At 36.2% G+C, this 27,983-nt stretch overlaps 1 protein-coding gene across 10 annotated transcripts in view; it reads left to right on the plus strand.

Annotated features, from left to right (window-relative positions):
- PKP4 (plakophilin 4) overlaps window positions 1-27,983 on the plus strand; it is a 236,744-nt gene that overhangs the window by 165,749 nt on the left and 43,012 nt on the right. For 6 of the 10 annotated variants that reach the window (XM_053215098.1, XM_053215104.1, XM_053215106.1 and 3 more), the window contains 5 exons: window positions 12,037-12,168; window positions 12,279-12,469; window positions 14,644-15,196; window positions 20,300-20,488; window positions 22,416-22,639. In XM_053215098.1, the coding sequence (XP_053071073.1) occupies window positions 12,037-12,168; window positions 12,279-12,469; window positions 14,644-15,196; window positions 20,300-20,488; window positions 22,416-22,639 (1,289 nt within the window). The remainder of the gene's footprint in view (window positions 1-12,036; window positions 12,169-12,278; window positions 12,470-14,643; window positions 15,197-20,299; window positions 20,489-22,415; window positions 22,640-27,983) is intronic. The other 4 variants (XM_053215101.1, XM_053215105.1, XM_053215102.1 and 1 more) reach the window with 3 other exon arrangements.

Genomic DNA, 27,983 nt, shown 5'->3' on the forward strand with positions numbered 1-27,983 from the left:
GAGAATCCTAGCCTTCTTCCGGCAGCCCCCCACCCTCCCCTTCCCTGCAGTGCACCTGTCTGTGCCCACAGGCCAAGGAATCTGGCTCCCTTTCACTAGAAGAAAGTGCTCAAGAAATAGTCTCAAGAGCAGATATTAATGAATGTTAAATAACTGATTGGGAATTACTACTTCTAAGAAAATAAAGAAGCCACAAGATTAGAGTTTTTCCTAAAGCAACGAGTTAGCAAAGGACACAGGAGAATAAAAGTAAGGGAAATTTCTGGTTGACCCAGAAGGCATTAAGGGGTAGAGAGACTTGGGTGGGCCTATTGTAATAAGTAATGAGTAAGAGAGAAAATATTAATGATTTCATTCAGTTGAAATAGTGGATATTTGACAATAAAATGTGAAAGGGAATGAAAAAGATGGTGGTAAAACAGAAATTTTAAACTGATAGGGTAATTTAACTTCACAGTGCCACATCCATTTATTGTGGAGTATGTATTTAAGTGCCATAATTTTAACATACTGTCCATTAAATCATTATTGTGTGGTACATACTGACATTAATAGTTAATGTATACTACTAATTTTAAGACTTTATAGGGGTTGGGTTTTGTATTTTGTTTACATATTTAAATTTTGTTCCTAAAATGTATAGATACGACTTTCTTCCCACTGCGGTGGGTTAAAAAAAAAAAAAAACATAAATACTGAAGATAAGAGATAAATGTGAGACTAGCCCTAAGTCAATTTATTTCTTTTTTTCCTCCATCTGGAGCAAGTAATTTACAATACAAAAAAGCATCAGCACATCATGAGATAGGACACAAACTTAAATGGGAACACTTTATGCCTCAGTAGAAATGTGCCGGATTTATAAAGGAGATAGAATAGGAAGTTATACTATACATGTTCATAAATAGAATATTAGATTAGCAATCATGTATAAAGGACTATTATTGAGGATTTTGGATGTTATGATTTATTATGGCTATAAATTGTACAAATGACAAAATTTCATCATATATTCATTCCTTCCTGTTTCTCTTCTAAATAACAGGAGGAATACGACTTTCTGTTAAAACCAGCCAAGTTTTTCCTCCCTTATTTTTTCAGGCCTTTTTAGCTACATAGTCATGATATTCTTCTTACCACAGCTACAACACTATAGCTTCCTGATCACCACAAAAAGGTTCTCTTAACTTGTTAATGTTTTATTACAAAAGGCCTTCTATATTTTACAAAAAGTAAGTCTTGAAGAACTTGGAGTAAAGGTAAAATTTCCTTCATTCCCACATCTTTCTATACAATGGCCATTGCCCCACACACCTCTGTAGATACCTGCCCACACGCGCGCGCGCGCGCACGCGCACACACACACACACACACACACACACCTTTGGCTTTGTTTTGTTTTTAATTCAGTGAGGATATATTATACAGTGTTCTATAATGTAGGTTTTTTCCTTAACGGCATAGTGAAAACCAAGCATGTGTTTCTGTTATCAGTATATAAAGACCCACCTCTTTTTTAATGGTTAAATACCCATGGTTTAGAAAATTTATGTAAGCAATCCCTTATTAGTAAATTTTTTTTTCGAGTTTTTCACTTTGACGAACAATGGTAAAAGGTTTCTCTGCACATCTGAGTATCTTTGTCACTTACATTTTTTTAAGTGTGACTGCCTGGGCAAGTGTGTATACGGGGGCTTTGGGGGCACATATTGTCAAACTGCCCACCAAAAATGCTTAACAATATGTGGGAAGAGTGAGGCTTTTCCTCTGCCTTCTTAGGTTAAGTGACTGAGAGAGCCAGTGAATTTAACTGACAATAGTTAAATTAATAGAAAAATAATCCCAAAGTATTCAGATACACATAGGAGCTCACAAAAGTAGTTTACCTAAATGGCTACACTAGGGGTTATCTACCTAGCTTGATGGGGGAGAGGAAGTGGGCAGAAGAGGCTTCTGGGGGAAAAACAAATAGGTTCCTAGGGGAACAATGGGGATCTAAGAAATTTTGCAATAATGTTTGTTTATGCGGGTACAAGTGGTCCTCCCACTTTTTTTTCATGCCATGAATCTCCCCCAGAAGGGACCCATGGCAGCCTCATTCCCAGAAGTTTCTGCTTTTAGTGAAATAAGGGATGCTCCAAGAAGGCTTGTTTCTACATTTGTTGAATTTCAAATGTCTTTACTTCCAAACAACCTTCGTGCTGTCAGAGTCTGAGGGGGTCCCTACAAATATTCCTACCTATACCAACTGCTATGCCTATCCATGCTTGCTATGTTGCCAGAGTCTAGGAGCGTAAATTTTCATGAATATATAAAATTTTAGTGAGTTATTAGGCTTTAAAAAGCCATTTGTTTCCAAATGCCCTATATCATAAGCTTTATAGACAGATTTAACAGTAAAATCACTTAAATAATTCTTAAATATTCATTAAATCAGAACATTGTGCGGAGACCAGCAAACCACTGACCTTTCTATCATTTGATTAGTTCTTATGGAAGTTGGAGATCAACCTGATTTTGGAATTTAATAAAATTGTCATGTTTCCTGTCAGCTCTTCTTTCTTTTCTTTTCATATCTGGCTCAAAACGATCACATACATTTTTCTGTCAACAGAAATGCAACAACCACTACTAGAACAAGCAAACAACAAACTTTTGCTTATCACCATTGGAGGTAATTCGGGTACTAACACCTCCAGAGGTTCCCAACTTTGTTGTACATTAAAATTGCCTGCGGAGCTGTTGAAGTCTGGGGCCCGAAGCAGGCATCAACTTTTTGAATATGCCCTGATGATCACACAGTGCAGTGTGAGAATCACTGCCTTACTCAAAAGTAAATTAATTTAATTACTGGTAATTAAAGAGAAGAATTAAAAGTTTATCCTACTATCCTGTACAGATTATTTTTAGGATAACCAAATAATCCTGGCCATTAATAGCTATCTTAAGGTATCTAAATACGCCAAAGGAATTCCTGCTGATAAATGTAGAAAGAACAATAAAATTAGAAAAATCACCAATTTGCATGCTCTAATGAAATGGTTCAAGCAAAGATTGTCAGTGTATGCAAAAACTACTGTATTTTGATCCTGGCTGCACATTAGAATCATCTTGGGAGTTTTTAAACTCCTAATATCTTAAATGTTTAATATTTTAAATCTCTAATATTCAGACCACAGCTTGAATTAGAATCTCTGGGCATGGGACTCAGTCAGTGATAGTTTCTAAACTCTGCACCTACCCCATCCCAGGTGATTGCAGTGTGCAGCCAACATTGGAAACCATTGCACTAGGAGACAGGTTGATGATGAACTTGAAAATATGGAAAGATGGGGCTCCCATCACTTGAATTGGCTGACCTTAGCAACTCTAAGCGTTACAGTATGACAAGATGTAAAGTATACAGCACCATCCATAAAGTATTCTAACCACAAAATTTTGACCTGAAAGCTGCTAGCTCTAACTTTCTGTTTACAAGACATACTGAGGTTAGAGGATGTTTTAATGCCACCATGAGAAACCTGCACACAAGCTCGGAATGTGGAGCATCCTATGAGTTTGTTGCTATGGTTCCCTCAGTAAGCCAAGAACATGAAAATGAGGGTATGAGAGCCTCTTTTTAGATTTAAGGTACTTAAGTAACAATCATAGTCCAATGCCATCAGTAAATCTTATTTCAGCCTGACTAGTACAAGCCAACTGAAGAAAGAAATTTTTGAGACATCAGGAAAATTTGACTGTGAACTCATTATATGGTAGAATAAATGCAGTTTTGCAAAGTCCTTATTTTACAGAGCTACATATGGAAGTATTTAGAGTTGAAATGATCTGATGTGAGGGATCTGTTTTAAAATTCTATAATAGTAGAAAAGAAAGATAAATGGAGCATAAAAAGTATGGCATAATGTTGTAACTTAAATTGGGGAGGTGGTTTGTTGATCTCTATACTTTTATGAAAGTTTGAAAACTTAAATTTTAGAATACTTGAATACAAATTCTTTAAACAAAGGGTTCAGCATACTGTGGGTTAAAGTAGTACATCAAAGTGGCACATGTTAAAGCCAGCCAACTGTTGGTCATACTCCCAAGGTTAGCTGTGACACAAATGAAACCACTCTGAGGTAGATGAGAGAGTTTCTCGGCCAGTGGATGCTATTTAACATGTATTTCCACATAGTTGGGATTTTGTTAAATGAGTCCTAACTTAAGCAAAATTTTCTGTAACATGCTGGACATCAGCCTTTCTGCTAGTTTAGAACTCTACATTTATCACTGTGTTTGTGTGGATTGTAAGTAATTTCATTGTACATATCTCGGCCACAGACACTTTCACAGTGTAACTAGCCATAAGGCAGTTGCACTGTAAAGGTAAAATCACGAAAAACAAAAGAGGGACATTCACTCAAAGGACAGAATGAAACATGAAAAATGAATAGCAAAATGTAAAAGACTACTACAAAACACAAAATATTTGAATACATTCAAAATGTGGAAGGTAGAATCATGGCAATACTGACTTTATTTTGTGGGTTGTACCTAAGCATTTGTCTTCAAAGTATTTTGTTGATAGTATTAAACACTTTTTTTTTTTTTTTTTGCTTGTTGATGTGTCTCCTCGTTTGGCATCACACTTTTTCTTTTTTCACTAAAATTTCTTTATTAAGAGAGGCATCAGATTTCAAATGCTAGGATGCGTATTTGAAACTGAATTTTGTGTTGTGCTGTGATAAGCCTTGTTTGTTCTTAGCATATTGTCATATGTCTTTTGATAGATGTTCCAAAGTTCTGTGGGAAATGTGGGTGCAAACCTCTGCGCCACGGTACAAACCATTATGAGGGCTACGATTTACGTAATATAAAAATAGGAGCAGTGCATCACTGGAGAAAAGAAACCAAATTGTCAGCCGGTTATTTTTATTTTATTTTTTTATCTTTTATGGCAAGATTGCCTTATGGCCAATTAAACAGCGAAAATGTTTCTGTTGAAAATGCTTATGGTAAAGTGATCTGCAGGAAAGATACTTACAGTAAAAGTACTGGACATGGTTCATGAATGTGTGGCAACCAGCAAATAAGAGTATTTGCATTTTACTTTAGCAAATAATGTATCTGACCATTCCTACACCATGTACACATAATATATGGGGATGGATTACATACATCTCTCAAAGACTTAAATACAGTGATTTAGGACTGTATGAAAATCTCATATCCAGTTCTAGCCTCTAACCTTTCATGTTTAATATAAATGTATTAAATAAGTATTTAAGTGTTCTCATGCTCTTAGTGATATGTGAAGAAATATTCTGTTAACTACCTAAAATAAAACAGAAATTATCAAGTTTAAAAGCTCCTTCTTTTCTGTTACCATCTCTGCAACACACAGAGCCATACTTCCTCAGTGAACAGTCATTGCTTTGGGAAATATCAAGGAGGCAGGCTATCATCTGTAACTCCACATTTCATTCTTATGCCAGAAAGTTAGCCTGCCCTGCATTTAGGTTTATCTTGATAATCTTTACCAAAAAAGATAACCCAATAGAAAATTATTGAAAAACCTAGTTTCAGAAGACCCATTCATTTCTTATGGTAGTGAATATCCTCCTTTACAGATTTGTCTGGGTCTTTTTAAAGATTTTTTTTTTTAACAGAGGGAATCTATCTTATATCTCCGGCTATCAAATATATCCACTTTTATATTTGGTAACACTTTTTCCCTAAGGAATAAAGTGTGTCCTTGGAAAAATATTTGAATGATTTTGAGCACTTATTTTTCATAGACATTACCGCAAATCCTTTTCTTTTTCGGCTTTCTCTATAGGAAGCAAGAGGCCCAGGGCCTTTCATGAGTACCTACCTATAAACTCAGTGTTGGAAATTTGACATGTGTGATCTATTTCTTTTCATTCTTACATTTCTAAACTCCTTGTTTTTCTAGTTTTCCTCTTACAGATATAAATTCTTTATGGTAAGTATGACACCTGTATTTTAATTCATGCCTAGACAAAAAAATACTTGATAAATACTCATTTTAATATGACTATTTGCAAAAATTCCTTTTATTTTTCTAAAAAATACTTTTAATCATTTTGTATTCCTGAACGGAATTCAGGAGTTTTACAATATTATGAACAAAAGATCTCTCTGGTGACATATAAAACTATAAAATACTTTACAGATGTGTCATTATAGAAATTGAAGAAAGTGCTTTATACCAGCTTATGTAGATACAAAGTTTGCTTAAACCATGAAATTGAATCTAGACAGATGAGCTTTTACAGTGGCTTTCAAGACAGATTAATTGATGTTTAGAGCAAAGTGTAAAGTGAACTAGAAGATACTTCATTAATGGTTTCTGCTTTCCAAGACTTTTCACTCAACATTTTCTAGATGGGTAAAATTTTTGGAGTCTTTGTCTTAATATTTAAAAGATAATATAAGCATGTATAAGACCCAGAAACCTAGACACACTCGAGAACCAGACTAGAAATAGTTTCTGTAAACATGATCTTCTGCCTGTTCTCCTAAGTTTTTTACTTCCATTAAAGCCCAACTTTTAAAGGGTATCATATGTGGGTACACACACACACAGCAACTTATATTTGAGTCAACAAACTCTGGGTATCTATAATATTCTTAAAATATCAGTTAACATCTATCTATGTCTTCTATAGACCAAAGAATGTTTTTATGATTCATGTTTCCATTGCCCTATTTACATTTTTACTGTGCAACAGTATTCCCCAATGATGTCATTTCCCCCAATAATTGGGTTACCTGCTGTAGAAGTGACTCATGTACATCAAAGAATTTACTGAAGAGAAGTCTATTCAAGGCCATCATCCGTGTTCTCTTCCAGAATTTGGCCTAGAGCTTTACTTCTTAGCCATAGAAGGCACTGAACTATTTCTACAGCTCTGTGGATAGAGAGTAGATAGGCTCCTTTCTGAGCCTGTAGCCCTACAGGAAGCCACAGTACCATGGCCAAGTAGGAAGTTGAGTCCCCCATAAGACAAAATTTTCTATTCATATTTTTCATAAAGTGTTGCCACTCTGAATATGAAGGCTAACTTCAATTCACAGTCCAGAGTTAGAAAAAAAAGTGAGATACTCCATTCCCTTAGCCGTCAAAAAATCATCTGTATTCATTCTATTAACCATCACAGGAGTCCTGGAAAAACTCATATTACACTATCTTTTATGTAAGGGCAAACCTCTAGACACCATAGCAACTCAGAGCAGCCACAAACAAGGAGATTCTCACACAAAGTTACAGTATGCTGGACTAAGAAAGACTAGTTACAGGGTTGTATATACTAAAAATCTCCTTACTGATCTCTGGGTTCCTGTTTCCATGGTAATTTTACACCTAGCACAGACCTCTGTTTCATATACTCTAAACAGTAAGACACATAGATTAACAAAGCAGAAGAATTTCAGTAATTTAAGTTCTTTAGTGAGACCTTACCCTGTTTCCTGAGCATATTTTTATGCATACTTGGTGTATATTTTGGACATACATCACAGAAAAGATAATACACTTTGTATTTTCTCTTTCACTGTAAGCTTAATGGGGTGGATAATACATGAGATTTACATAGCCCTACAGCATTATTATCCCTTACCCACTAATATTTTTCCTAGCCGCAACATTCTACTTTTTCTAGTTAATTGCCTTTTTTTTTTTTTTCTTTTAGTGATATTGGAGCACTCAGAAGAAATGTAATAGGCAAGAAGGGCCATGTTTCCAATAATCTCCTAGTCGTAAACACAAATGGGAGATTATCTCATTCTACCTTGAAGCTTGTTCAAATTCTACATTTTTAAACATGTATTTTCATGGAAAATGATAATTTCCGGTTTGAAAATGCCCCATAATATATTTCTGATGTCCCACAAAACATGTTTGTGAAAAAGTAACACATATTCTTCAGTACACAGATTAAAGAAATAGCATTGATATTCCGTTTGTCATTTTTGCTCATAAAAATGTCTCAGTTGCATGTTCTGACTGTGCTAAATCACACCATGCCAACTATTTAATTTTAGTTTATAGCAATGAGCATGAAGTGATCCCATCCTGTGAGGCTCTGTGGTTTATCTGGTAAATTTGACTAATGTCTTCTTTTATTCCTCTAGTATGTATTTTTAAAAGATATTCATTTTAGGTGCACCTGGGTGGCTCCGTCGGGTAAGCATCTGGCTTCGGCTCAAGTCATGATTGAGCCGGTTCATGAATTTGAGCCCAGCATCAGGCTCCACAATGACAATGCAGAACCTGCTTGGGATTCTGTTGTCTGTCTCTCTGCCCCTCCCCCACTCCCCCTCCCCCCCCAAATAAACTTTTAAAAAGACATTTATTTTAGAGCAAGATTGCACAAATAGTGCATAATTAATAATTTCAAGACTTACCTGGGTGCCTGTGTGGTTCAGTTGGTTAAGCCTCTGACTCTTGATTTCAGCTCAGGTCATGATCTCTGGGTTTGTGAGATCAGGCTCTGCGCTGACAGCATGGAGCCTGCTTGGAATTCTCTCTCTCCTCTCTACCCCTCCCCTGCACATGCGCTCGCTCGCTCTCTCTCAAAATTAATAAACTTAAAAATATAATAATTTCGAACTTTACCATACTACAATACGAATACCTTATTCAGTAATTAGGAAGTGGGTCTTCTTACCTTAGGTATAACATCTATGCATACATACATTTATATATGTGCATATAATTTGTGAATTATAAGTTTTCAACAAAATAGTAAATAATAGTAAAACTGAAAATTATTTAACTTCTAATGATTAAGATGTCAGTATCTTTTTGTCTTTCCATATGTAGATTATATTGGGCTTCATTACAGAAATAGAGAAATGACTGAAGACCTCATTCGTAGTTTAAAATTTGGTTGTTTTGTACTTCATATTAGATTAATCTCATTTATCTATCAACTTCTTAAAACTTACTTAAACATAAAAAATAGGGGTGCTTGGCTGTCTCAGTTGGTGGAGTATGCAGCTCTTGATCTCAAGGTTGTGGGTTCAAGCCCCAAGTTAGGTGTATAGATTACTTAAAAATGAAATCTTTAAAATGAAGTTTATATCCTGTTCTCTAAACCTAGTTATTTAGATCTTCAAACTGGATTTGGGGGACACGGGAATTTAGTATTTTAGTACTCTAGTTAACCATCTCAAAGTGCTTTTCTATATTCTATCGTTTGAGGCATTGCATTTCAAAGTATAAGAAACAGGTACTAACATTGAGAGGGTACATGGTTATACTACTTTCAGGGTAATTTTGTTTATTTTGTTTGTTTTTGTATTTTTTGAGATACTAGTTCTGTTAAGTTTTATTTATTAGGGTGACCAGTATAGAATCCTATATCTCACAATTTGTGCTTGTTCTATTTAAGATTTATTTTATCTTAACTTATTTTTAGAGAAAGTGGGGATGAGGGGCAGGGAGAGAGAGAGATAAAATCCCAAGCAGGCCCCATGCTCAGCTCGGAGCCTAACGTGGGGCCAGATCCCACAACCCTGGGATCATGACCTGAGCTGAAATCAAGAGACGCTCAACCTACTGAGCTGTCCAAGTGTCCCAAGATTATTTTAAATAGCTTCTCTTGAAGAGTTTAAATGAGCGCAATTGTTTGCCACATGGTTTGTGAGAAAATGTACTGGGTGAGGAGACACAATTGCTGAGGTACAGATTTGTAGGGTGCCTCTTTCTCTTTTCCTATTTAAATAATAGCTCCTAATAGTTTTTTAAAAATGAAGAGGCATACATGGAACTCTAATGGGTTTCGGTTTCCATGGTGATAAGTTCTCCGATCCTGACACTGCATGCCACCTAGTGTTTCCAAGCCAAAACCTTTGATGTATTGGCGTCCCACGTTTTATCTCGTACTAAACCTGAAGCTAAGAACTATCTAAACCTCTCTTCCTTTTGAAAACGCTACCCTTTCCATGTATGAGAAGTCTTGGAGCTACCGCAGGGGTGCTTCCATGTCTGCTGCCGTTTCATATTCAATGTCTCTGGGCTTCATTTGGACGAACGAAGCCCAGGTAGACTCAGCACAGCCCTGCCTTCAGGCTGACCCTTGCATTGCTATTCCCAGGCACTCCAGTTCTACAGAAAACTCTAGTAGCCTAGCAAACTACATATTTTACTCAGTCCTGCGTAAAATTCCGTCAAGAAGTGCTATATAAGAGCATGTGGAACCCTGGAACTTGTAACGCAAAACTTACAAATGAAACAGATCACTCTTCAGGATCATCAGCCTGCCGGAGACTCAGATCATGTTTCAGTGTGTACCAGGGAAACCATACACAATCTGTAATCTTTATTGAAATTCCAAGCTTAAGAATTCAGAACCGTCACAGAACTCTACCACCTAGAAATGTACTGTCAAATAATAAATCAGGAGACAGGTCGTTAAAAGCCTATATTAAGAATGTCAGTGAATCTTTCTGGAGGCTAAGAAACAAAACCTTGGATTGAATTCAGCGTCAAGCTAAAGGTTTAGAATGCAGTGGGGCTCCCGGCTCTCCTATAAACCTTGTATTTGCTTTCCAAACTAGCTTGATCAGCAGTTCCTAAAAGTTTCACTTCGCTTTACATAGATAAACTTCATTGAACATTTTAAAGCTGCAGCACTATGCCAGGCATGAATCAGCATTCAGTAAAGAGAAGTTGTTGTTCTTACTAGGAATTTGTTTGTTCCACACATATTTACTGGGCACCTACTGAGTGGAATGTACCATCCTAGGCACTGAGGAAGTAACAGTAAACATACCAGATGAGAGTCCCTGCTCATGCTGAGCTTATGTTCTAGTGGAGGGAGGTATAAGTGTAGTAAAGAAGGGGCAAGCCGGCCTCCTGTGGTAAGATATTACTTCCTTAAGGAAATTTTTCTGAAGCTCCTTTTCCCCAGGCACTCCCTCTCTTTCTCTCTTACACACACACCTGTCTTTTCACATAGCTGCATAGTTAGGGCCTTAAAAAATAGCTAAACGAAGAAAGTCAGAAAGGAAAGACAAATGAAGACATTGAAATCCTTAGGACTCTGTGTTGGACTCGGAATGTGATACAGACTTCATATAAATCTTTGAAGAGATAGTGAAGCCGGCATTCCTGAAAAAAATGTTTACTAGCAACCTGAGAGTTAAATTTGAGGAAAGACAGAGTTGTGAAGATAATCATAACATGGGCTAATATATTTTGAAGGTAATGGAGAAAAGAGGTCATATATGAATGGAAATGGGGACAGGCAGTGTAATTACACCACCTCGATTTGTATGCTGTAGCATACAAAAAAAAGCAGGAATAGGGAAGGAGGTAAATAGTTTTGTTTTTAAGTTCAAGATGGCACAATGGTACAGTTGGAAGGAAAGTAAGATCATGGAAGAGACTGATTTGGCTAGAGAAAACAAGGATCAGGTTAGATTTGTCTGTATTCATTTGGAAAGAGACTACAAGTAAGATAAGCAAATGGATAAAAAATTAAAGTTTCCATCATTTGTAAATCTGAAAACTCCGTACTGAGTTCCACTGATTTTAGATAACATGAAATATGACATAAAAGCCTAGTTCTACCTTCAGAGGTTTCATTACCAAGCTCAGTAATATAAACACCATGCAAGTTTTTATTTCAAAAGTTTGGAGGTATGGAGGACCTTTTATTAAACACTTGGCTACTGTTCTGAGTTTGTTAGTCCTCTTGGAGGATGTCACCTGAATGGTGAGTTTTCCAAGGAGGAACGAGGAACAAGGTAGTTTTCAGATTTTAATTTAACATAGTTTGTAGGTTCACTTGGGGTGGTAATCCGGATGAACAACTTTAATGAAATTTAGGAAAACATATTAATACAACGGGTATATGGAACACTTCCATGTAGAAAAGAGTAAATCATTGTGCAGTTTACAATGAAAATAGTCTTTTATTAACATATAGATTATAAGAAGGTACAAATATCTGAACCTTTTTTTAGCAAGTTTTTATGTAATACTGTCATTAGATTTCACTGTTTAAACTTCTCTTCTTACAGATGTGCCAAATACTGGTGTAAACAAACCTAGAGTTTCTGACGCTGTCCATCCCAACAACTATCTCATCAGGACAGAGCCAGAACAAGGGACCCTCTACTCACCAGAGCAGACATCTCTCCATGAAAGTGAGGGTCTGTTGTATTATCTTTTAAGTATTCGATTTGCTTTTCATATACGCTTTCTTAAAATGAGCATCCGAAGTGTAAAGTAAAGGTGTTTCCTGCTGGTTTCATTCCTGCAGGATCATTGGGTAACTCAAGAAGTTCAACACAAATGAATTCTTATTCTGACAGTGGATACCAGGAAGCAGGGAGTTTCCATAACAGCCAGAATTTGAGTAAAGCAGATAATAGACCACAGCATTCATTTATAGGATCAACTAATAACCATTTGGTGAGGAATTCAAGAGCTGAAGGACAAACACTGGTTCAGGTAAGCCAAGAACATCAAGATCCTTGTGACACAATAACCTCCCTAATTGAATATCTGTCATAACTATTCTTTCTGGATTGATTTTATAGAATGGACAAAGTAGCGAAATCAATTTAATGTTATTAGAGTCTGTGATAGTAAAAAGAAATTTTAGGAATTATTAGCTTGTATCAGTAAATTCTAATAAATTCCAGATATAGGAGAGTAATTCTTCTAGAGGAAGCAAGTTTGGCATGAGAGGAAGAATATTGGTGGGGTGGGGGGAGTATTAGAAAACTAGGTAGAATGTTGCAGTGCCTTAGGGATTATGCGTTTCTAAAAATACTAGAGCTACAATATGTTCTAAAGAGTCCTAGAGGGTAGAACACTATTCCCACACCTGAATAAAATGGCACTGGCCTGTTGTAATCAAAATGCTTTGCCTTCATCTTTGGAATTGTTCCCTGAAATCACATTTCTTTGCTAGAATATAGATACTCTTGCCTATAGAAAGTTGTTTAGAAGTGTAGCCATTCTGTTAAGTTAGGGTTTTCTCACTTGTTGGTCAAAAAAAGATTGCCTGTGTATGTATTTGTAAAACCTCCTTAGCTCCATATTCACTGCCACTTCACAGACTTCGATCCACCAGCATGTACCAAAATTCATGGAAGCAGTAGGATCCTGAGTGGTAGTAACCAGCGGGGATAACAGTCTGTCGAAGTACCCAGTGATTTCTCTGGAACTGAAAAATGCCAAGATGATCAAGAAGTTAGGCAGACACTAATCCTCTCATAATGTTGTAGAGGAAGCCCTGAAGGTAACACTGCCATGGGTCAGGCTTCCCAGTGCCAAAGGAGAAACAGGAGAGGACTTTGGCACTTTGGCTCAACAGTTTAGAAGAAATTTTTAAGTATTGAGAAACATCTCTATATTAAAACAAACGAAAATAGAGTGCATGTTATTTTTTTCTTCTCCAATCATCATATTCCTAGTGCATGAGGGATGCTTTGATGGGAAAGTGTGAGAAGCTTTAGACTGTTTACAGGAGTTTATTGGCTTAGGTGAATTTTTATGTCAGCTGGTTTGAAGTCACACTTTTGAATAATAATTATCTTAACTACAGACATTTGTTTATCTCCCTAGAAGTGGTCATGTTACCTCTTTTTTCTTTTCTTTTCTTTTTTTTTAACTTAAGGTAAGTTGATTTTGTTCCTAGAGCTGAAGAGTTAGGTTGCAAGGGGGCAACCTGTGCAACTGAGCTGTCCCTTGAGAATAGATACACAGAGGAGCGCTTTGGACCCCAGGCCCTATCCAGACATTCATTTATTCCACATTTGATCACATTCCTTTCATTAATGGGGCCAACCCATAAGGACAAAAAAATTATAGACCCTCCTCTAGCTACATTTAGATTGGTACATTCAAATTTTGTTTTGTTTTACAGAAATGCCTTACCATGGCCAAAAACATTGACTCACAGGGAACAAAATAAGTACATTGATCCAGTGACGCTTTACACTTGCAATACAGCATTTTTTTAATTGTGTACAGTGTACTGATTCAACAATTCTGTATATTACTCTGTGCTCATCGTTATAAGTGTTTCCCTAATTCCCTTTATCTATTTCATCCATCCCCCCATCCACCTCCCCTCTGGCAACTCCCAGTTTGTTCTCTGTATTTAAGGATCTGGTTTTTTTTATTCCTCTGTTTCTTTTTTCTTTGTTTCTTCGTTTGTTTTCTTTCTTAAATTCCACATATGAGCGAAATCATATGGTATTTGTCTTTCTCTAACTTACTCCACTTCTCATTATACCCTCTAGGTCCATCCATGTTGTTGTAAATGGCAATGTAACATTTATCTGTTGTGAAAAATGCATAGGCAAGAGGGTAAAAATATAAAGACAAAAGAAAAAGGAATATTAAGTATCTTCAGATCTCTCTTTATTAATTGATTCTGAGGGGGAAAAAGTTAGAGGTTAAACTACCAAAAAAAAAAAAAAGTAGACCAAGAGAAGCACAATAAGGACAAATTAATATCCAGCTCTAAAGCATAAAAAGGAAAGAAACTTAGACGCCTAAAATGAGCAGTGAATTAATCTTCTGTAGTGAGCTATGTGCATTTTGTTCTGTAATGACAGTGGACACAAAACCCTGGATAAACCCGTTCTCTTTTTTCCCCCCCCTTTCATCAGCCATCAGTAGCCAATCGGGCCATGAGAAGAGTTAGTTCAGTTCCATCTAGAGCACAGTCTCCTTCTTATGTTATCAGCACAGGCGTGTCTCCTTCAAGGGGGTCACTGAGAACTTCTCTGGGTAGTGGATTTGGCTCTCCATCAGTGACAGACTCCCGACCACTGAACCCCAGTGCATATTCCTCAACCACATTACCTGCTCAGCGGGCAGCATCTCCATACTCTGCACAGAGACCCGCGTCCCCAACAGCTGTACGTCGGATTGGGTCAGTCACCTCCCGGCAGACCTCCAATCCCAACGGACCAACCCCTCAGTACCAAACCACCACCAGAGTAGGGTCCCCGTTGACCCTGATGGATGCACAGACTCGAGTAGCTTCCCCATCCCAAGGCCAGGTGGGGTCGTCGTCCCCCAAACGCTCAGGGATGACTGCCGTACCACAACATCTGGGACCTTCACTGCAAAGGACTGTTCACGACATGGAACAATTTGGACAGCAGCAGTATGAAATCTACGAAAGGATGGTTCCACCTCGGCCAGACAGCCTGACAGGTGAGTTCAAGGTGACAGCACTACATAAAGCCCGGTGAGGAAATCTTCTGTGCAGTCGTCACCGAAACAGAGCATGATAAAATGGAAAAAGCTCATAGTTTTATCTCAAAATTTATACTGCTGACTTCAGGCTGACTTGTCTTTCAGGCTCTATAATTCTTAATGCATGAAACCATATATACATTTATATCAACCAGAAATCTTTTGCAATGAATGCATTTTCCCCCTCTCAATATTAGGATATAAAAAGTACTTTTTTTGCATTTTAGAAACATTGATTGGAATTCTAAGCTGTTTGTTGGGGTTTGTGGGGGGTTGCTTGTTTTTTTTTTAATGAAAAATTGTTCACCAGGTAGGCCTACCTATATCCAAACCTCTAAGTTATGTTAAAAAATCTCTTGAAATATCTTGAAATATTTAGCTTTTTTAAAAGAAATGCTTTAATGATACAGAATATGGATTTTTCTCACCTACTGCCTTGATTTTAGCATCCCAGTGGGAAATGCACAAAGCTCTTATGATTAACTTCAAATGCCATTCAGATTAAGTCAGAAAGACACCAGCAAGGTGCCTGATATTATAGCCATTTCCTCCAGGGTATTTTCATGGAGGGTTTCCCACATAATGTATAGGCATTGTTCTTTTTATCAAAATGAAATTTATCTTTAGTTAGTGTTTTAAAATACATTTTTAACATGTACACAATGGTAAAAAAAAAAATTAAAGAATGTGTGTTTACATATGTATGTATTCCAAATGTGCACTCACTGTGTTTTATACTGATGGGATTCTATTATATATTTATATATTGTATATATCTTATACCATGTAAATATGTATAATATATATGTATATCTTCTTTTTTAATATGTCTGAGAGCTCCATTCTGCCAATAGATGCCTAGGACCCTATTTTTATAGATGTATTATAATTTATTTTATCTCTTCCTTATTAACATTTAGGTTTTTTTCATATTTAGGCATTAGAGACAACAATGTAACGTGTATGTAGCTAGTTCTGTATTGGTCTTGCATATTTGCACATAGATACTAAGATAACTGTGGGATGCATTTCTTGAAGTAGAATTGCTAGATCAAACTAGGTGCTTATTTGTTCTTAAAGAAATACTATCCTACCTCGTGCCTTCCAGGGAAGCTGCACAGATTTCTATTTCCACCAATAGGTTTAAGCATATCTGTTCTCCTAAACCTTCACTAGCACTGCATATTGTCAGAGCGCCTCATCTTTGCCAATGTCGTAGATTAAAAGCTGTACCTCATTGTTTTAAGTGCCTTTATCCAGTTATGACTGATGTTGAAGATTTTACATGTTTATCAGCCTTTTTATTTCTTTTCTCCAAACCACAAGTTTAGGTTTTTTGTCTATTTTTAACTTATGAAAGCTTTTTATACTTGAAGTAAATTAGCTTCTAGTAATTTACTTCTCGGGTATTTTTTCTATTTTGTAACTTGTCTTTTGACTTTGTTTTTGGTATTTTTTATTTACAGAAGTTTTTAATATTTTGTATAGCAAAATTAATATCATTTCCTTATGGCTTCTGGGAAAGGTATTTTCTAGTTGAATAATTTTGCATGAAGAATTCATATTGAACTAGATTTTGAGCTCAAAAGAAATTCCTAGTGGAGAAACCACCTCTTTTTCATTCAGTCATCAGAGGAGTGTACTTGACTTAGATATTTTCTGGCATGCCTCTGAAAGTATGCAGCAAAGTGAGGTAGGAATCATTTATGAAATTCTGTCTCCCAAGGAAACCTTAAAAGATAAATAGTTCTGAGGATTTCTGTATTCCCCCCAGTGTACATATAGAATAGCTATGCAGAAATCTATGTTTGCCATAGAGTGAAGTGGAAACCCAGGAAGGAAGTGAGCACATCAATTACTGTCTCTATGTTTAACCCTGAGAGGGATGATCTTCTTTGGTCTACAAAGCCTGTCTTCTGCCATCACAGGTGAAATTAGACTTTATGTTTAGAGCTAGGCTATCACAGATTTTTTGCCCTAATCTACTACAGTCTTGAAAAGAAGCTAAGGGTGTCCTTATAAAGGTTCTAGGAAAGCTCTGCCTTCCCATCGTCTCCTGCCTGCTTATTCTGAATGTGGATCCTAATTTGTGAATTCCTTTCTTTCATTCTTACTTCCAAAAGCCATGTGCTTATCATGATATTTATTATGGTTCTTGATCTCAAAGGATTAATAACCTGTTAATTGATAAGCCTGAAGCAATATTTTCTAATAGATTCAGACACTTGGATATTTGGTGATCATAATTTAAGTGATGATACAATATGTGTATAAATTACTTCCTACAACAGAAAAATATCTCTGCCCTAAAATATTCATTTCAGTAAAATCGTAGCATGTCAAGAAAAATTTTGAGAATATAAAGAATACTCTTTGGGAGATAAATTTATGTTTATTTGCAATGTCTTAAAGATTTTAAATCACAGGGAATATGTCATTGTAATAGGTAAACTAATGTGTATTTGTGGAATTGCAAATAGAAACTATTGGTTACATAAATAATTTTGTAGATCAGCATTTTCCATTATTTGGAGGGGGAGATAAGGTTATAAAAAATTTGCATAAATGCTTCTGGAAAAGTTATTTCTAATAACAGTTATGGAACATATTTACTTATCTTCCAGTTTAAAAGACACTAAGTTACAGTGGACTTTCTACACTTAATCATTTTACTTAATCTATGGAGGCTATGTAATTTTATAATTTTTTAAATGTAAATCTGTAAGACTGTGTGTTTTGTTTGCATGCATGAGCAGGTGAACAAAATTAGTAGCCATCACTGTTACGTTACTCACAAAGATTATGTTACTCACAAAATAAAAGCCTTAGAATTATACTGAAATGAACATTTCATTTATAAATGTTCATTTCAGTATAATTCTAAGGCTTTTATTTCCCATTTCAGTCTGTCACATGTAGTAATTTCATCTCACTAATAATCTTATAACAAGTGAATAGTTGCTGGATACTTTTTATGGTTCTCAACAAGCTCATTTGGTTTCCTTTCCCATGAAATTATAGTAAATACTTGCAAATATTTATAAATCATATCATATAGCATGGTTTCCAGTGAAGAATCCAGCCAGATTCTTGCATAGTGAGAATGTAACATTCTGATTATGTGCAAAATGCTTTGTTTGAGGGCATGGCTGTTCAGCCAACTTCATGAGCATTCAGTGCTCAGCTTGTTTGTGCCCAAGTGTTGAGTGATCTACAGAGTATCACAGCAAATCACAAGTATTTGTGGCTTTATTGAAGTTAAAATAGCACCTTGTATTGAGAAGATTACCAATGACCAGGTACATTTACCTGCCCACTTTATATCACCATTAACAAATACAATGCCTGCACTTTCATTCAAAATGCATCCCATAAAGAAATGGAGCTTACCTCTGCTAAGAAGAATGAGAAATCTGCCAGTGAATGAAAAGCTGAAATCTCCAAATGAGAACTTTACGATAACAATCATGGTATCTATCATCTTTAGAGTTACATTGGCTTCCATGGACCCCTGGTGGGCTAAACTTGCCCTTTAATTCTGTGTGAACACAGAGGGCTCTATCGAGTTCCAGATCTCTCGCACCACGTCTTATTGAACCTGGAGGGTTCACTGTGTCCAGTGTTGGGTTCCTCTCAGCCCTACCAGGAGGTAGTTTTCTGATGGGGATGAATCACATTTCCTTCTGGGCTCTCAGCTTCCTTGGTTTTGAAATGAAGTTTGGCTGGAGAATCTCCCAATTACATAATTGTTTAAGCCTCTGATCTTCATTTTGGCAAGTGGAGAGCAGTAGCTAATGCCCACATTGGTTCATTTAGTTTCTTACCATGTCAGCTTGCTGTCCAGGGTAGGTAATAATCATTCATTTCAGGAGCTCTACGTATTAAACTTTCTTGCCACTCCTCACTAAGCAACATTATCACTCATATTCAGGCCCATTTGCTTTTTGTTGTGATATGATTAACTGAGCTAATAGGATACGAATGAACCTATCTTTTTGTAATTAGTTACTGTGTTAATTATTTGCAGTCTTTTTAAAAGGAAGTAAGTGCTGACTTCAGATGTTTGTGCTTTCTCTTATTCATATTTGGAATGTAACCTTAGTTACTAGTCTTACCAAGTGACAGATTGTCCTTACTAATGATGACAGATCACAAACTTCTGAGCATCCTAATATAGAATGTAGTAATTCACTTTCTTTAAGCAAATAAAATGTTTGAGTTTGAACTGTACTTTTTTTTATCACAAATCCCATGTGTAAACTTTAGTTATTAGCAATCTGAATGAAAGAATATTTCAAATGATCTAATGTTAATGTACTAACTTTGTATTTTTCCTTTGCACTAGAAAGAAGGTAAACAAGAATCTGGTATGTGGGTTCCTGCAAAAACAGCTATGTTTGTTTTTTTTAAAAAGGAAAAATACAGTGATAACAAATAGTGAAATAATACCTCATAATACTAAATAAATGTTATTGCTTCATTGATAATATTCCAAATTTTGTAACATAAAATTTCATGTTTTACTGAAAAATCATGGGTGAATTGAGAGATATCTTTCAGAAGTGTTCTTGAATCTCAGCCTTCACTAAGCACTATTACATAGGCATTGTCTTAGATGTTGAGATTTAAAGAGGCGTGCGACATGGTGGGCCCTGCCCCCAAAGAGATGGTTGTCCAGTTCTGCAGAGCAGGAAAAGAGAATGACATGAACCATTGTTTTTATGTTTTAACTGTGAAAATCATGTAACCACAGAAGAGGGCATTCTCTCTTTGGTCACCACCATAAAATAGCTTACAGTTGGGGAATGAATTTCAGGGTATCAAACCACACAATAATTTTTTTCTTACAAAATTTACCTTTATTTTGACGCCAAGAGAAAGTTTAACTCAAAAAATGTATATAACATCCCTTTCATAGCTGGCATCCTTCTCTTGTAAAGTTCACCAGGTCCAGTGTTTAGTCTTAACATTGGGTCCTATTGGTTAGGTCCTATTAATTAAGTCTTTTAACCTCTCCACAATTTTCTCAATTTCTTAATGATGTAATTTTCCTGCCTCTAGGCTTACGGAGTTCCTACGCTAGTCAGCACAGCCAGCTTGGGCAAGACCTTCGTTCAGCTGTGTCTCCTGACTTGCACATCACTCCTATATATGAGGGGAGGACCTACTACAGCCCCGTGTACCGCAGCCCAAACCACGGGACCGTGGAGCTCCAGGGATCACAGACAGCATTGTATCGCACAGGCTCAGGTGGGCCTTTGTGCTGTTTAGCTGGTTTTCCCAAATGCAATGCCCAAGAGCAGACGGATTTTATTGAGATTGGTACCCTGTTAGAATGAAATCATGTTGCCCATTCAATTGTCAGATAACCAGCTATCACGGCAGATCAATAAACAGTACAACACAAGTTCATGTTGTACCTATTTATAGGTGATAAATTTTCATCTTAGTCTAATCAATGAATGCAGTGATTAGTTTGTTAATTCACAAATAAGTTTGTAGAGCTACATGTATGACTCTCCTTGCATTAGAAACATGTTAGATACACAAAGGAAAACCTGAGTTGGAATATTTCTTTGTGGTTTTTGTTGCCTGGAATATGTATTTACAGAAGATTCCTTTATGAGTTATTTGGCTATCTTTATTTCAGCATGTATGTATTCCAAGTGTATTTGGTATTACTCCTCTTCAGATACTAGATTTCCTCTGAATGTCTACATGTAGAATGTGAAATATTCCTTATGATGGACTCAGTCTGAGGCAGAATACAGTAGCTGCATTTATAAAAACAGGGATGAGTGCATCACACCCTTGCACCCCCACTCTCACATTTATGCCATCCCATATTGGCTGACAGAGCAGAAGCTATGGCCCATGGCCAAGTGAGCTGCCAGATTGTGCTGCCGGCCTGGTTCATGGAATCCCAAGAGGCCTTTTCTTCTCTTTTTTTTTTTTTAAGAGATAGTGCATCTATGAACATGCCCACAATGATAACACATAAAGGCACCATTCTAGGATGCATGCCTCCCAGAATACCAAGAGGGAGAAGACTATATTTTAATTGGTTCTTTGCCAAAAACTGACAGTTTGGTTTACTGCAGGATTTTTCTTCTAATAGAATGTACCGTTTTTTAATAGATATCAGTCAAGAAATATTTCACTTGTTATGTTCTCTAAATTAAGGAATTTTTTTAAAGTTCTAATTGGCTTTTTTAAATGATTAGTGATTCAGCCTCCTGTCTAGAAATAGAGGGGAACTCCTCCCAAGGAATTTCTTTCATAGTATTAAGAAACAAACAATGTTATTAAATCTTTTGATTGGTAGAAGAACATGTCTGCAATTATTGGAGAAATAGCTTCTGTAATAATTAAGAAAGAAATGTTATATGCAGTGTACAATACCTCTATATATAGCCTCATGCAAAAATTTAAGAGGGTACCTAGAGAAGAATTTGATGTATCAGCCTTCTTACGAAATAAATTTTCCAATATTATCAAAATCCAAAGTTCTATAAATAAAATGTGTCTCAAAATAAGTAACCTGTATACACTAAGTGTTCAGTTTGACCATCTCAATTATCTACAGGTTTGAATAATTGCTTTTTATTGCTAAGTAAAATTATGGCATTTTGCCATTTATTTCTTGGAATAGTTTAATTCTTTTCCTATATCTCTCTTGCACTTTTTTTTTTCTTTAAGCTTAGTATTTTGAGAGAGAAAGGGAGGGAGAGAATCCCAAGCAGGCTTCGTGCTGTCAGCACAGAGCCTCATGTAGGGCTCCATCCCACAAACTATGCAATCGTGACCTGAGCCGAAATTAAGTTGGATACTCAATCAACTGAGCCACACAGGCGCCGCCCCTTGCTTGCATTTTTGTTACAAAATCTTATTAAACATAGTAAGATCAATCATGTAGGCAGATTTATAGTTTTATTTTTGCTCTTTTCTGTTAATAAAATTGACATAGTTTGTGTATATTAAAAATCTAAGTGCCTTCTTTAGCCCTGATAAGCTAGATTGGTAAAACCTAAAATCTACATTGGAAATACTGGTAAAAATCTATAAAGCAATTTACATAATTGTTAAAGACTATAATCTTTCTTAAAAATAGTTTTCCTTGGAAAAGTACCACCTTGTGGAAAGTATACTAATCTTTTGAAAAATGTTGACTTTCTAGTAGGTGTTGGAAATCTGCAAAGGACATCCAGCCAACGAAGCACCCTTACATACCAAAGAAATAATTATGCTCTGAACACAACAGCTACCTACGCGGAGCCCTACAGGCCAATACAATACCGGGTGCAAGAGTGCAATTATAACAGGCTTCAGCACGCAGCGCCAGCTGATGATGGCACCACGAGATCCCCGTCGATAGACAGCATTCAGAAAGACCCCAGGCAAGTACTGGTTATGAATCTCCAGGATGCTACAGTATCACAGGCATCAGTGGTTCCTTCAGTCTGACTTTTTTTCAAGTTGCCAAGTCTATGATACTATCAGTTAACTCCTAATCTCTAGTATTTCCAGTTGTATTTTAGCACTGTAGGTCACTGAAGTTAATTTCATCTTAAAGATCGATTCCTTCTTTCGATGCCTTAACAAGTTAGAGAATGCACACACTATCTGCGGGACTCATCACTGAAGTGCTTCACCAGGAACACTCCCTGGGTTAGCCTCTTTGTCTGAATTATATATACGCATGATTTTAAAGGATCATTTTACCCAATTTCCTTAATCCTGACTGACTTTTTAGATAAGGGCTTCCGAAAAAAAAATGTATGGTGTTTTAAACTAGAAAAGACCAGTGTTGTGTACATTTTGAATCCTACTGGTCAATGCTCTGTTGTGCTTTTATTGACTAGGTCCTTTGAAAAGCTTTCTGCCATTTAGGAGAAAGTAGTTTACAAGACATTCTCATATCACATAAGCAAAAAATATTTGGCCAGTAATACATGTTTCCTCCTTTTCATTTTATTTGGCCATGTAGAAAGAATGTTTTATTAAGATAAGTATGACTCATTTACTACTTGATTGATTTTGAAAAGTAGTCTCATCTTTAATGAAAGCCACTTAAAATATTTAGGAAATAAAAAAGATTATTTAGAAACTGAAAGAATTTTAATTTCTAAAAGAATGGAATTATCACTAAATTTTAAGCAGCTTGAGTGTTATATTAAGGTATATATTAATTAGCAAGATTTCATTCACTCTTCACCCACAAATTGTTGTTTTACTGGAAAACTGTTATAATTATCAATTCATTTTTAGCAACCTACCAACTTATTCTAGTGAAAGTGAATTAAAAATGTGAATGAGATTTTGGTCATTTAAACAAAATAACTAAAGGTACTCTTGAGTTGAGTGGGAGCCCACTGCTTCACTAAAACCACTCCACTCTGACTCTTTTGCCTAAAATTCTTTATAGTTCACACATGTGTTTGGTTCTACTAGTCCATGTCCTTGTCATTTTAAGGGTTTTAAAATAACTTGTCTTACAGTACCTTCAATATAATTGACTCACAAATTTTTTCACATGATTCCATTTTTTTAAGTCCTCAAAATGCCAAAATACTAAGACACCCTAATAGATGTGGAATTTCCCAAAAGGGTTTTGAATTGTACGCAATTTAGACTTTACCTTGGCTGAACCTGCAGAGAAAAAGAACAGCTATCCAGAAAGACAGTGAAGTGTGATTAGAGCTTTGAGCTTAATAGGTGTCCCTGAAGATTTCAGTTTTGACCTCTGCTACGAGTTGATTCATGATAAATAAGGATTTCATGTATGATAATACACTTCAGCTATTCATAGTATGATAATTTTATAGTCTAATGCATAAAACTGTTACGGCTAGCTTTGATTATGTGAAACTTAACTGATAATGCATTTTGTAAGATGAATAAATGATTATTTTCTAATAAATGCATTTATTCTCGATGAAACTGGAATCCAGATGAATTTGAAGTTTAAATATTCAAACCAAAGTAAAAAGCTCATGACAGCTTTTAATTTTTAGTTTTGAAAATAGCAAACTTGAAGTGATTTCTATTCACTTGTAAGTCCACATTCTTTACCATTAATGCTGTATTATAATTACCCTGAAAAATTTCTTATAGGACTGGAGAAGTTATTAATATTTTCCATATAAATGGAAATCTGTGGGGTTTCTTAATTGTTGTTGAGTGTGGAAGCAAAATTTATTAGTAATATAAGTGACACATCTAGAAGTAGTAACAAAAATACTTCCTATGGAAAGCGATAGCAACATAAAGAATAATAGCATTCATGGTGTTCCTTTTAAGCAGGACTTAATCTGTGCTGTTCAGCAGAATAATACCATGTGCAATCCCTTTGACCTTTATGTTATTGTCAAATATTTTACTTCTACACACATAATAAAACCCATAATATAGTGTTATTATTTCTACTGTAAATAGTCAATTGTGTTTTAAAGAAATTAAGAGAACAAATGTCTTTATATTTACTGTATGTTTACCAAATATAGTTCTCATCCTATGTATTCTTCCTACAAATTCCAGTTTCCATCTCGACCCATTTCCCTTCATTCTAAGCACTTCCTTTAGCCTTTCTTGTGTTGCGTGTCTGCTAGCAACATATTCTGCCAGTTTTAATTTATCTGAAAATGTTATTATTTCATTCATTTTTTTGTTTATTTTTATTTACCTTTATTATTTTATAAAATATTACAGTATTATCATTTTTATATGAGTATTTTTGGGTTGTAGAATGAATCACCTGAGTTTCCATTATTTCTTTTTTTTTTTTTAATACAATTTATTGTCAAATTGGTTTCCATACAACTATTTCATTCATTTTTAAAGGATATTTTTGCTAGGTATAAAATTCAGGATTGACAGGTATGGGTTTTTCCTTTCAGTACTTTAAAAAGATGTCATTCATTGTCTTCAGCCGCGATTGTTTCTGATGAGAAATCAGACGTTATTCGTATCGTTCTTCTCTTTATGTAATGTATCTTCTCTCTTGGCTGCCTCTCAGGTTTTTCTCTTTATCTTTGACTTTCAGCAGTTTTATTCTGACAGGCCTACCTATGGTTTTTTGGTTTTTTTGGGTTTTTTTTTTTTTTACATTTAACCTGCTTGGAATTCATTGAGATTCTTTGAATATTGGCTGGTGATTTTTATCAAAACTGGGACATTTTTAACCATAATTGCTTTAAATATTTTTTTCTGCCCCAAACTCATTCTCCTCTCCTTCTGGAGTAACTTGACATTATTGTACTACATGCTTTTACTCTTATTAAAGCTCTGTGTATATCTTAAAATAGTTTTTCTCTGTATTCTTCACACTGGATATTTTTTGTTGATCTATCTTCATATATACTGCCTTTTCTTCTGTAGTCTCCACAATCTGTTGGTAAGCCCATCCAGTGAATTGTTTATTTCAGATACTTGAATTTGGTAGGGTTTTTTTTAATAGTTTCCATGTCTCTAAAGACATTTCTTCATCTATTCACTCCCTGTATACATCTTTTCCTTTCCATCTTTGAGCACATCTATAATGACCTTTTAGAGTCCTCTGATAATTCCAACATCTGGGTTTGCTCTGGGTCTATTATTGGGGTTGGTTGGTTTTGTTTTGTTTACATCTTCATAGGTCACATTTCTGTTTCTTCTTATACCTAGCAGTTTTAAATCATATGCTGACTTTTATGGATGATACATTGTAGGGACTCTGTATTAGGTTGTGACCTGTTAGGATTCTGAGTTTTGTTGTGGCAGATAACTAAATTACTGACAGATGCTTTTGATCCTGTCAAGATTGGTTCTGTTCTTCTGAGAAGGGTCTGTTCAGATTTGTTTTAGTCCTAGCATATGCTTCCACTCTTTGGTGTAGTTCTTTGTGGAAATTAAATGCTGAGGTAATCAGGAAGGTTTACAGTCTGACTGGGCTGGAAGTTCATAGTCACTGGCCTATACTCAGCTCTGTCCTGCAACAGCTACTCCATCCGACCTACGCATGTGTCATGGACATGTACGGTACAGCATTTAGTTAAAGACTTGTGAGTAATCCTCCTATAGACTTGTAGAATCTCTTCTACATAGTTCCCAGTTCCCTGCCCCTCAAATTCCAACCATTTTCAATTCTCACTTCTCTCCCTCAGCTCACTAAGTCCATCATTGCTCCACTTCATGGGCCCAGCTTCCTATGTCACGATGCAAAAAAATGCCCTCGGGCAGAAAGCCAGGGAATATGGGGCTGCTATGATGGTTCCTGTCTCTCAGGAACTCGAAATTGTGTGCTTTTTTCCCTGCCTGTTTTGGCATTGGTAGTATTCTTAATGTCTGTTAAGAATTAAGTCATGAAGTCGGTCCCCCAAGATTACATTCTTGTGTTATGTGTTGTCCAGGACCTAAAAACACTTCCTTCATACATACATTTCATAGTTGTGTTTTGTGAAAAGGCCAAGTCCAGGATCAGTTATTCTATGATGGCTGAAAACAGAAGTCTGGGCTTAGATTGTAATGAAGCAAATCCTGGCAGACATTGATGCCATCCAACCAGCCCATGAATTGATAGCAGTGTTTCCAGGGTAAATTTCTGCTGAAAATCAGGGTTGGAATTGATGCCAACCAAGCCTAACTGCCCATCTCCAGCTGGAGTCTGGCCCTCATGGTACCCAGTGATGCCAGAAAATCTTGACCATATCTGTGCCACTTAAAGAGGACAAAAATGTGTATTTGTTATGATTGTGAGTCATCAAGGAAAAATTAAATCACACTCCTTGCACTCTGTTAATTAGAGCACAGATTTACATAACAGGCTTTGGACAGATTTTGACCAGAAATAGTTAACCTAGCTTCAATATATAAAAGGGAATTTATTATAGAGAGTGACCCTGTTTAGTTCCTTTTTCAGGACTGATGAATATTAACAAAAATCCATATCATAATTAAAAGGAAAATATTTTAATATACACCATCACAATTTAATCATCACAGCCAACCTAAGAAGAAGATACAACTGATAGTTGTTTTGTTCCTATTATACAGATGTAGTGCTCCAAAGTAGTAGTGCTCCAAACAACTAAGTGCTTTTCAAAATCACGTAGTAAATGAAGGACCTAGGACCTCAACATAGGCAGTCTAACTCCAAATTGTGTGCTTTTTTTCCTGCCTCTTTTGGCATTGGTGGTATTCCTAATGTCTATTAAGAATTAAGTCATTGGGGCACCTGGGCGGCTCAGTCAGTTAGGCGTCCGACTTCGGCTCATGATCTTGCAGTCCACAAGTTCGAGCCCCGCGTTGGGCTCTGTGCTGACAGCTCAGAGCCTGGTCCGGTTTTCTGCTTCTGTGTCTCCCTCCCTCTCTCTGCCCCTCCCCCGTTCATACTCTGTCTCTCTCTGTCTCAAAAATAAATAAACCTTAAAAAACAAAACAAAACAAAGAATTAAGTCATTAAGTCTGTCCCCCAAGACAGAATCTCCCTCTTACCCTTGGCTTCAGTTTTCAAAAAAAATCATCTGGCTGCTATGCAAAGAGTAGATGGGGTACGGGAGTGATATCTGAAACAGACAGAGCACATAGGAGATTATTAGATGGGCCAGGCAAGGCAAAGAGAATGGATGGGTTGGGCTTATATGAAATAGTTCAGAGATAGTCAATAAAGTTTGCTGATAGGTTGGACAAGAAGAATACAGGAAAGAGAGAAGTCAAGGATGGCTCTATTTTGTTTTGAGCAAATGTGTGGATAGTCTTCTTGCCACTA

This window comes from Acinonyx jubatus, chromosome C1 (assembly GCF_027475565.1).
Source record: "Acinonyx jubatus isolate Ajub_Pintada_27869175 chromosome C1, VMU_Ajub_asm_v1.0, whole genome shotgun sequence".
In the NCBI taxonomy this organism is placed as follows: Eukaryota; Metazoa; Chordata; class Mammalia; order Carnivora; family Felidae; genus Acinonyx; species Acinonyx jubatus.